This window comes from Oncorhynchus mykiss, chromosome 6, assembly GCF_013265735.2.
Source record: "Oncorhynchus mykiss isolate Arlee chromosome 6, USDA_OmykA_1.1, whole genome shotgun sequence".
Taxonomy (NCBI): Eukaryota; Metazoa; Chordata; class Actinopteri; order Salmoniformes; family Salmonidae; genus Oncorhynchus; species Oncorhynchus mykiss.
In genome coordinates this window covers 87,679,249-87,691,748 of record NC_048570.1, presented here as the reverse complement: position 1 = coordinate 87,691,748, position 12,500 = coordinate 87,679,249, and the positions used below count along the sequence as shown (strand labels likewise).

General features: G+C 44.2%; 1 protein-coding gene across 1 annotated transcript in view; it reads left to right on the top strand.

Moving 5' to 3' along the window:
• LOC110513865 (A disintegrin and metalloproteinase with thrombospondin motifs 7) overlaps positions 1 to 12,500 on the top strand; it is a 146,837-nt gene that overhangs the window by 1,324 nt on the left and 133,013 nt on the right. Inside the window, exons 2-4 of the mRNA XM_036981387.1 lie at positions 4,765 to 5,132; positions 9,977 to 10,157; positions 11,332 to 11,528. Of these exons, the coding sequence (XP_036837282.1) occupies positions 4,765 to 5,132; positions 9,977 to 10,157; positions 11,332 to 11,528 (746 nt within the window). The remainder of the gene's footprint in view (positions 1 to 4,764; positions 5,133 to 9,976; positions 10,158 to 11,331; positions 11,529 to 12,500) is intronic.

The window sequence follows — 12,500 nt, the reverse complement described above, 5'->3', positions numbered from 1 at the left end:
GTCATATAAACACGCTCATGCTTACCTACTGTGTCTGTACCTCACAGTGATAGTCACATTCATTCCACTAGTCAATTTAAACTGCCCTGCAAACAACATGAGTGAATGGCATCAGGATTAAATAGTGTTCAGTTCTTTAAAGTATTGGCTCCCGTTAGTCCAATAACTCATGCTGTGTTAGGATCAGTGGAGGCTGCTGAGGGGAGGACGGCTCATAATAATGGCTGGGACGGAGCGAATGGAATGGCATCAAACCATGTATTTGATGTATTTCATAACATTCCACCTAATCCATTCCAGTCATTACCACAAGCCGTCCTCCCCTATTAAGGTGCCACCAACCTCCTGTGTTTAGGATGCTAGATACAGTAGTTAACCTAAAGTTGGCCTCTGAGCTGAAGTGTCTTGGTCTGAGAAAAAAGGGGGGTTGATTTAAAAAAAAAGAATACCAGTAGTACACTTACTTTTGAACAAATATTCCAGTTGTTTATCTCTCTCTTTCTCTCCCCTCTTCTCTCTCTCCTTCACCCCTTCTCTCTCTCCTTCACCCCTTCTCTCTCTCCTTCACCCCTTCTCTCTCTCCTTCACCCCTTCTCTCTCTTTCTCTCCCCTTCTCTCTCTTTCTCTCCCCTCTTGTCTCTCTTCTTCACCCCTTCTCTCTCTCCTTCACCCCTTCTCTCTCTCCTTCACCCCTTCTCTCTCTCCTTCACCCCTCTCCCCTTGGTCTCCCTGTGTTCTGTATCAGCCTTAGTGAACAAGGGAAAGGCAGTCTAGATACACCCTTGGGCTGTTTGACACTCTACCGTCCATACAAATCAACCTTAGCGGGTGCTCTGGGGAGCCAAGGCTAAGTGTAATCGGTTTGCGAGGCGATGGACTGACACGGGGGAGATAGCTTGGTACTGCAGCAGTGGCATTTGGGATGGCGCCTGACTCTACTGGTGGGCACTGTCCTCTATCAAAGGATTCAACAGTCTCAGGGTTGGCATAACACATTCCCTGTGAGAGCAACTCTTAACACCCCAAATCAAAGAAAAAAAAACAATCACTACCCTTCACTTCCTATATACCTCCACCGCATCTCACCCATTCAAATCAGCTCCCTGTTTACTCCTGTGAGACTGGTCTGACTTTTGAAGTGAAACCCGTTCTGAATTCCTCTTTGAATTTTAGGCAGAAATAAATATGGCTTACAGATCTTTCTGTTAGGTCTGTGTTTTATAGAAAGGGTTAGTGCTGTTTTTATTCTCCTCTCCTTTGTGATGAATACATTTGTCACTGTCATAGCTTTTCAGGTAAAGAGATGAGAAAGTCATGATAAACAGTATACATTCCTGAAGGTAGTAGTATAGAGATATACAGTTATTGCCATGGAGATTCAGACATGGAAAACCAGTGCTTTGACGAAGCCACTTTCACTATTCATTTAGCGTAATAGTTCATTTGGAGTTTTTCCACAAATCCTGGAAAATGTGCTTGCAGCAAACGTTTAGCCTAAGCACTATGTAACAACATGTACCTACACTGATACCACTGTGACTACCGATGTAACTACTACCATGTGAATACACAGAATACACTGTGACTGCCTATGTAACTACTACCATGTGAATACACTGTGACTACCGATGTAACTACTACCATGTGAATACACTGTGACTACCGATGTAACTACTACCATGTGAATACACTGTGACTGCCGATGTAACTACTACCATGTGAATACACTGTGACTACCGATGTAACTACTACCATGTGAATACACTGTGACTACCGATGTAACTACTACCATGTGAATACACTGTGACTGCCGATGTAACTACTACCATGTGAATACACTGTGACTACCGATATAACTACTACCATGTGAATACACTGTGACTACCGATGTAACTACTACCATGTGAATACACTGTGACTGCCTATGTAACTACTACCATGTGAATACACTGTGACTGCCTATGTAACTACTACCATGTGAATACACTGAATACACTGTAACTACTACCATGTGATTACACTGTGACTGCCTATGTAACTACTACCATGTGAATACACTGTGACTACCGATGTAACTACTACCATGTGAATACACTGTGACTGCCTATGTAATTACTACCATGTGATTACACTGTGACTACCGATGTAACTACTACCATGTGAATACACTGTGACTACCGATGTAACTACTACCATGTGAATACACTGTGACTACCGATGTAACTACTACCATGTGAATACACTGTGACTACCGATGTAACTACTACCATGTGAATACACTGTGACTACCGATGTAACTACTACCATGTGAATACACTGTGACTGCCTATGTAACTACTACCATGTGAATACACTGTGACTACCGATGTAACTACTACCATGTGAATACACTGTGACTACCGATGTAACTACTACCATGTGAATACACTGTGACTGCCTATGTAACTACTACCATGTGATTACACTGTGACTGCCTATGTAACTACTACCATGTGAATACACTGTGACTGCCTATGTAACTACTACCATGTGAATACACTGTGACTACCGATGTAACTACTACCATGTGAATACACTGTGACTGCCTATGTAACTACTACCATGTGAATACACTGAAAACACTGTGACTGCCTATGTAACTACTACCATGTGAATACACTGTGACTGCCTATGTAACTACTACCATGTGAATACACTGTGACTGCCTATGTAACTACTTCCATGTGATTACACTGTGACTACCGATGTAACTACTACCATGTGAATACACTGTGACTGCCTATGTATCTACTACCATGTGAATACACTGTGACTGCCTATGTAACTGCTAGCATACTGCTAGGGCACATCAAGCATACTACTAGGGCACATCAAGCATACTGCTAGGGCACCAGTAGCATACTACTAGGGCACCACTAGCATACTACTGGGGCACATCAAGCATACTACTAGGGCACATCTAGCATACTGCTATTGCACATCTAGCATACTACTAGGGCACCACTAGCATACTACTAGGGCACATCTAGCATACTACTAGGGCACATCTAGCATACTACTAGGGCACATCTAGCATACTACTAGGGCACATCAAGCATACTACTAAGGCACATCTAGCATACTGCTATTGCACATCTAGCATACTACTAGGGCACTACTAGCATACTACTAGGGCACATCTAGCATACTACTAGGGCACATCTAGCATACTACTAGGGCACATCTAGCATACTGCTATTGCACATCTAGCATACTACTAGGGCACCACTAGCATACTACTAGGGCACATCTAGCATACTACTAGGGCACATCTAGCATACTACTAGGGCACATCTAGCATACTGCTATTGCACATCTAGCATACTACTAGGGCACTACTAGCATACTACTAGGGCACATCTAGCATACTACTAGGGCACATCTAGCATACTACTAGGGCACATCAAGCATACTACTAAGGCACATCTAGCATACTGCTAGGGCACGTCTAGCATACTACTAGGGCACCACTAGCATACTACTAGGGCACGTCTAGCATACTACTAGGGCACCACTAGCATACTACTAGGGCACATCTAGCATACTACTAGGGCACATCTAGCATACTACTAGGGCACATCTAGCATACTACTAGGGCACCACTAGCATACTACTAGGGCACATCTAGCATACTACTAGGGCACCACTAGCATACTACTAGGGCACATCTAGCATACTACTAGGGCACATCTAGCATACTACTAGGGCACGTCTAGCATACTACTAGGGCACATCTAGCATACTACTAGGGCACATCTAGCACACTACTAGGGCACATCTAGCATACTGCTATTGCACATCTAGCATACTACTAGGGCACCACTAGCATACTACTAGGGCACATCTAGCATACTACTAGGGCACATCTAGTATACTACTAGGGCACCACTAGCATACTACTAGGGCACATCTAGCATACTACTAGGGCACATCTAGCATACTACTAGGGCACGTCTAGCATACTACTAGGGCACATCTAGCATACTACTAGGGCACATCTAGCATACTACTAGGGCACATCTAGCATACTGCTATTGCACATCTAGCATACTACTAGGGCACCACTAGCATACTACTAGGGCACATCTAGCATACTACTAGGGCACATCTAGTATACTACTAGGGCACCACTAGCATACTACTAGGGCACATCTAGCATACTACTAGGGCACATCTAGTATACTACTAGGGCACATCTAGCATATGATTAAAGTGCTGTGAGGTGCATGCTGCTATTCAAATTCATACCGTTCTTTGAACGGTGCTTGTGTGTGCGCGTACGTTTCTGTCTGTGTGTAAGTGAGGGCCTTAAGCCTCATCCGCTCATTGAAGGTGGCACAGCGGGCCAGCACGCCGCCGATCACCGTGATGATGCCCCCCTGCCAGGACCCGGGTGTAGGCAGACGTAGCGTAGGAGAGTACAGCAGACTGATCGACACTCCAGTCAGCTTCTATAGTAACCCGAAGCCCTAGTTAGTTAGCGCCCGTTGTGAGACCTCATCCACGACTCCACATGACTATTGCCTGCCATTGGTGGATACTGGGTCACATGCTCATCCTCAAATAAAAAAGACAGACATACTGTAGTCATATTCAAGCCCTGTTTAAATGATGGATAGTGTATGTGTGCCTTGTGCAGATGGAACTGTTTACAGCTTGCCAAGTTTGTTTACAACCTCACAGTCAATTAGTAGACAGCATGTTTTTATTTTCTCTCCCAACCAGAGAGCTTTCTACAGGGGCTTCCGCAGTACGAGGTCGTTCACCCCTACCGAGTGGACGCCAAAGGTCACTTCCTGTCCAACTTTGTGTCCTACCGCGTCAGCCGGGTACAGCGGAGGGAAACCCAGGGGGAACCAGGAAACCCTACACGGGTGTTCTACCAGTTGCAGCATGGTGGCCACAATCTGCACTTCAACCTCACCCTCAACCCACACCTGCTGGCTCCTGGCTTCCTGACTGAGCGAAGGTACGGTGGCATGGAGGGGGCCAAAATACGCAGCCATGGCCCTTCGCTGTGCCACTTTATCGGGGACGTGTGGGACCAGGCAACCATGAAGGGGAGGGCGGCTATAAGCACTTGTGACGGCCTGGTGAGTGCGAGAGAGGGAGATAGACCGTCACTGCTAACCTACTGAGACCGTCACTGCTAACCTACTGAGACCGTCACTGCTAACCTACTGAGACCGTCACTGCTAACCTACTGAGACCGTCACTGCTAACCTACTGAGACCGTCACTGCTAACCTACTGAGACCGTCACTGCTAACCTACTGAGACCGTCACTGCTAACCTACTGAGACCGTCACTGCTAACCTACTGAGACCGTCACTGCTAACCTACTGAGACCGTCACTGCTAACCTACTGAGACCGTCACTGCTGACCTACTGAGACCGTCACTGCTGACCTACTGAGACCGTCACTGCTGACCTATTGAGACCGTCACTGCTGACCTACTGAGACCGTCACTGCTGACCTACGGAGACCGTCACTGCTGACCTACTGAGACCGTCACTGCTGACCTACTGAGAACGTCACTGCTGACCTACGGAGACCGTCACAGCTAACCTACTGAGACCATCATTGCTAACCTACTGAGACCGTCACTGCTAACCTACTGAGACCGTCACTGCTAACCTACTGAGACCGTCACTGCTAACCTACGGAAACCGTCACTGCTAACCTACGGAAACCGTCATTGCTAACCTACTGAGACCGTCACTGCTAACCTACTGAGACCGTCACTGCTAACCTACTGAGACCGTCACTGCTAACCTACTGAGACCGTCACTGCTAACCTACGGAGACCGTCACTGCTAACCTACGGAAACCGTCACTGCTAACCTACTGAGACCGTCATTGCTAACCTACTGAGACCGTCACTGCTAACCTACTGAGACCGTCATTGCTAACCTACTGAGATATCTGTTTTTACTTTCACATCCTAAAGGGTCATACAAAACGTTTAACTTCTAGAACTTCTCTGTTCCTAGGGTAACAAGTCAAAGTAGAAATACAATTGATCAAAAACATAATGTTGATCGATGCCAATGACTGGTCCTAGCCCGTTTTTGTTTTCCGCTTTGGTTCTGTGCATGAGACTGGATAAAAGTGTTTGCTAAATTGCATATATTATTATCATTATACAAAACCAAAGAAGATGTATTAAATTTTTAGGTGAAATTGTAAATGACGATTCATTAGAGGTGTATTTAATTCCTCTAGCTCTGATAAAAATATGCTAATGCTTTGCAATAAGCAGTAAGTACTACTGTATAATGTTGTATGCCACACTGGCTTCAACTTAGTTTCAATATTTAAACACACGTCTGAACAGATGATGTTTATTAAGTATTATTTTTTATAGTTGTCTCTGAATTCATTACGTGCTGTTGGCCTCATTCCTGTTCTGTTAGTGTAGTTATATTATTAGATTGCACCATCCATGGAAAACCAGTGACTGGTTGGTGAAGGGACCTGTGAGCTGTGCTTGAGAGGATGCGTTTGATACATCACAAGTGTTAGAGCGCCTTTCATCTAAAATCAGGCTGGATGTCATCGATGACATGTGGGTGTGAAAAACATCATCATGCTTCCATGAACAGAACAAGCGATGGAGCCTGTGTTGTGATTACGCATGATCAATTTACCTCTCATTGTCTTACCTATCCACTAGTGTAGGTCACTCAAACTGAATCATAAAGCATGTGTTCACTGTCACATCTGTGACCGCTGTCCACATACCACCTCTCCTCTGTGACCGCTGTCCACATACCACCTCTCCTCTGTGACCGCTGTCCACATACCACCTCTCCTCTGTGACCGCTGTCCACATACCACCTCTCCTCTGTGACCGCTGTCCACATACCACCTCTCCTCTGTGACCGCTGTCCACATTCTACATCTCCTCTTTGTTCACTGTCACATCCCATCTATCCTCCGTGATTGCTGTCCACGTCCCATCTCTCCTCCGTGATTGCTGTCCACGTCCCATCTCTCCTCTGTGATTGTTGTCCACATCCCATCTCTCCTCTGTGACTGCTGTCCACGTCCCACAATATCATACTGTTCCATTATTACTGTATTCCTTTCTCCCTACAAACCCTATCCAGCAACATCATACTGTTCATTATTACTGTTTTCCTTTTTCCCTACAAGCCCTATCCAACAACATCATACTGTTCATTATTACTGTATTCCTTTCTCCCTACAAGCTCTATCCAACAACATCATACTGTTCCATTATTACTGTATTCCTTTCTCCCTACAAGCTCTATCCAACAACATCATACTGTTCCATTATTACTGTATTCCTTTCTCCCTACAAGCTCTATCCAACAACATCATACTGTTCATTATTACTGTTTTCCTTTTTCCCTACAAGCCCTATCCAACAACATCATACTGTTCATTATTACTGTATACCTTTCTCCCTACAAGCTCTATCCAACAACATCATACTGTTCATTATTACTGTATTCCTTTCTCCCTACAAGCCCTATCCAACAACATCATACTGTTCCATAATTACTGTATTCCTTTCTCTCTACAAGCCCTATCCAACAACATCATACTGTTCCATAATTACTGTATTCCTTTCTCTCTACAAGCCCTATCCAACAATATCATACTGTCCCATTATTACTGTATTCCTTTCTCCCTACAAGCCCTATCAACAACATCATACTGTTCCATAATTACTGTATTCCTTTCTCTCTACAAACCCTATCCAACAACATCATACTGTTCCATTATTACTGTATTCCTTTCTCCCTACAAGCCCTATCCAACAACATCATACTGTTCATTATTACTGTATTCCTTTCTTCTTACAAGCCCTATCCAACAACATCATACTGTTCATTATTACTGTATTCCTTTCTCCCTACAAGCCCTATCAACAACATCATACTGTTCATTATTACTGTATTCCTTTCTAATAATATCTCTCAATTTCTGCCTTTTTTCCATTTGTTCTAGAAATTCAAACATTTGCATGCAAACCTAAATATTTGTGATACTTCTAAGTTTAAGTGACTGTAAATGCTTGTTTTCCCCACAATAAGGGACTTTTGGCCAATGGGGAAACTTTCTCAGAGTATCCTCTGAAATGTCCATGTTCTGGACCAGTCAACTTCTAGTTGAATCCAAGGTGTATATACTGTATAGTGAATCTGTCCTTTTAAACTCTTTCAACCTGGAGGAGGGGAACTTACTGGACTGGAAATGTTGTTTCTTTAAAATGATAGCAATTGGATATATCATTTGGCACAATGCCACATCTCGCTCTAAGTTCCACAGCTACGGCTGAGCCAGAAGCCCAGAGGACAGACTGCTGGGTTGAAGACTGTCATAAGTCTAAATCATTGTTGCGGAGCATTCGCGATTTAGCCATTATAGTTATGACTCAATTTCAGTTGGTGCGTTTTCTCTCATATGTCCTTGTTTTGCTCCCAAAGGGAAGGGAAAATAATCACATGATAAATCCCAAGATAACTTGCGTTTATGTAATACTGTAACCTAATGGCACATTTTCATGAAGCTGATTGCATTTATTTCTCTCTGAAGCAATTTTGACCCATCTCTCACCCAGTAGAATGTGCTAACTGTGTTCTTCCCATATCAAACCAGTTGTGATCCCTTTTTCTCCCAGTAGAATGTGCTAACTGTGTTCTTCCCATATCAAAGCAGTTGTGATCCCTTGTTCTCCCAGTAGAATGTGCTAACTGTGTTCTTCCCATATCAAAGCAGTTGTGATCCCTTGTTCTCCCAGTAGAATGTGCTAACTGTGTTCTTTCCATATCAAAGCAGTTGTGATCCCTTGTTCTCCCAGTAGAATGTGCTAACTGTGTTCTTCCCATATCAAAGCAGTTGTGATCCCTTGTTCTCCCAGTAGAATGTGCTAACTGTGTTCTTCCCATATCAAAGCAGTTGTGATCCCTTGTTCTCCCAGTAGAATGTGCTAACTGTGTTCTTTCCATATCAAAGCAGTTGTGATCCATTGTTCTCCCAGTAGAATGTGCTGTGTTCTTCCCATATCAAAGCAGTTGTGATCCCTTGTTCTCCCAGTAGAATGTGCTAACTGTGTTCTTCCCATATCAAAGCAGTTGTGATCCCTTGTTCTCCCAGTAGAATGTGCTGTGTTCTTCCCATATCAAAGCAGTTGTGATCCCTTGTTCTCCCAGTAGAATGTGCTGTGTTCTTCCCATATCAAAGCAGTTGTTCTCCCAGTAGAATGTGCTAACTCTGTTCTTCCCATATCAAAGCAGTTGTTCTCCCAGTAGAATGTGCTAACTCTATTCTTCCCATATCAAAGCAGTTGTTCTCCCAGTAGAATGTGCTAACTCTATTCTTCCCATATCAAAGCAGTTGTTCTCCCAGTAGAATGTGCTAACTCTATTCTTCCCATATCAAAGCAGTTGTTCTCCCAGTAGAATGTGCTAACTCTATTCTTCCCATATCAAAGCAGTTGTTCTCCCAGTAGAATGTGCTAACTCTATTCTTCCCATATCAAAGCAGCTGTTCTCCCAGTAGAATGTGCTAACTCTATTCTTCCCATATCAAAGCAGTTGTTCTCCCAGTAGAATGTGCTAACTCTATTCTTCCCATATCAAAGCAGTTGTTCTCCCAGTAGAATGTGTTTTACTGTTTTATTCCCCTCTTTCTACCCAAACAATGTGCTTGCTTACGACTGTATTTGTTTGTATGAATAAAGCATTTCTGACCAACTTTCTCCCTGTACAATAGGATCACTATATTTCTCATATACTGTATAATACATTTTGACCTCACTTTCACTCCATAGAATGTCCTTGCTTAGGACCATTTAAATAAATAAAATAATAATAACGCAATTCTGATGCCCTTTCTCCCTGTACAATATGATCACTATGTTTTTCTCATAACAAAAGCAACACTGACCTCCCTCCCTCTGTAGACTGGGCTGTTCAAGCTGTCCCAGGAGGAGTTCTTTATCCGGCCATTGGAGCGGTCTAGTGATGAGTTGACGGCACCACAAGTCCACATTATCTACAAGCGTCACACCTCCCCCACCCAAAGCCAGTTGGTACAGCCCATCTCTGGAGACCATACCACCAACGGTACCTGTGGGGTCAAAGGTGAAGCCTCCCGTCTTGACCTGGCATCACACACTCCATTATAGAGGCCTTAGAGGATGTGACTGTTCCAATACTTTAAAGATGCACCTTTCCTTCCCTTCCTTGAACTAATCACCAATCTCACCAGGTCGGATTGGACAAAACAAAGATCCCACTTCTGACAACAACTGATTTTACATGTCAGATCCAACCAGACCCATCCAGATGGTGCCAGATCAGTCATGCTTTATGGAAGGGAGGATGCATTTTCTAAGTATTGAAACAGGGCCGATGCACTGAGAGATCCCTATCCCAACCTGGATCTATCACACAAACACATACACATACACTGTACACACACACACTGAATTCCACTCTCTAGAGGTGGAGGAAGACGGCCTAGGAACAGTTGGGCTGGCAATGGGGCCTGTTTGAAATACCAGGAGCCTTAATTAAGCCCTGAAACACATTGCCGGATGAAATATCCGAGAGGCAGTATTATGCAAGAGAGATATGTAAATATGCCATTAGGAATTCATTGCAGGCCCCGGGACTTGAACTATTTTGAAAATAACTCTTTGGAACTCACTTGAACGTGCACTTCACTGGAGTCTTGGTTGACTTCACCCACAGGGAATAGGTCAAGAGAATTGTTGGAATATCCTGCAGATGGCTGGGGATGCTAGAGAGAACCAGGAAAGATCATCTGGCTTACCAGGCATTTTAGGGGGGAAATAAAACCTCTTCCACCAGACTGTAAACTTCTGTCTCAAGCATGCATCCCCACTTCCTCTCTCACAGGGTTAAGCGTGCGTAACGCTCACTTGAATTCCCTCAAGACATTTAGAAAAGACTGAATTGTCTCTGTTGTATGTTTCTTTATAGAGTACATGTTATGTTCAACACAATGCATCAGTGTGTACTGTATAGGGTTCTAACGCTGTTGCCACTTAGCTGACTCTTCATTCATATGATGTACAGTTTTGGATAAATTCACTATTGTCTATAGTTGGTGTAACTGACCTGATCAAACACATAACACGTTTTACATAAACATCCCTTACTAATATATGGTCGAAGTTCAAACCAATCAAGGATAACACAAAAAAAGTCTGACTTATTCCATGCTATTTTTAAACACAATACTAAAGCTACAACTCTACAACCACAATATTTGTCATGGCTCCGCCCTCAGATCCCGCTGCGGCGTTGGAGCGTGTGGAGAGGCAACGGGAGCGCTGGGAGAGACGCCAGCGGAGGAAGAGGAGGATACGCCAGCGTTCCATCAGCAGGGAGAAGTGGGTGGAAACGCTGGTGGTGGCCGATTCCAAGATGGTGGAGTACCACGGCACCAAGGGCGTGGAGAGCTACGTACTGGCTGTCATGAACATCGTAAGTGTCTGCTAGCCGTCTGTACTGACTGTCATGAACATCGTTTGTGTCTGCTAGCCGTCTGTACTGACTGTCATGAACATTGTAAGTGTCTGCTAGCCGTCTGTACTGGCTGTCATGAACATCGTTAGTGTCTGCTAGCCGTCTGTACTGACTGTCATGAACATCGTTTGTGTCTGCTAGCCGTCTGTACTGGCTGTCGTGAACATCGTAATTGTCTGCTAGCCGTCTGTACTGGCTGTCGTGAACATCGTAAGTGTCTGCTAGCCGTCTGTACTGACTGTCGTGAACATCGTATGTGTCTGCTAGCCGTCTGTACTGACTGTCATGAACATCGTAAGTGTCTGCTAGCCGTCTGTACTGGCTGTCATGAACATCGTGTCTGCTAGCCCTCTCTGTCTCACTGGGTTTTCGTTTGGTAGGGTGTCAGCAACACCAAAGTTGTGGGTTTGATTCCCACTATTACCAAATATGGGCTAGTGTGCTGGGTGTCAGCTGGAAGTAGCCTTTGGTCGGCTGAAATGCCCTTTCTTTTATTTCCAGTGCAAACTTCTTGACCCTACTCTAAATCCATCCCAGTAACTTGCTTATAGTTCTAGGGAACTAAGTTTCAAATAACTTGATTTACACATTAGCTTCTTTGCTTAGGTAGGCTGCAGCCTTGACAGTAATTCTGTTGTCACTGTATGTAGGCGATGTTATGTAACATCCATATCAACAACATCATCCAAAACATCCCATCTTGGCTGGGTCAATACCTATGCTAGATGCTTCCATGTGTTTCACCCTCATCTCTGTTCTGTTAGTATTGTGACATGTTTTGATTTATCGCTCCTTCCCCATGTCCTGTAGCCCTCATCCCTCTCTTATCATTCCTTCCCCATGTCCTGTAGCCCTCATCCATCTCTTTTATCACTCCTTCCCCATGTCCTGTAGCCCTCATCCCTCTCATATCGTTCCTTCCCCATGTCC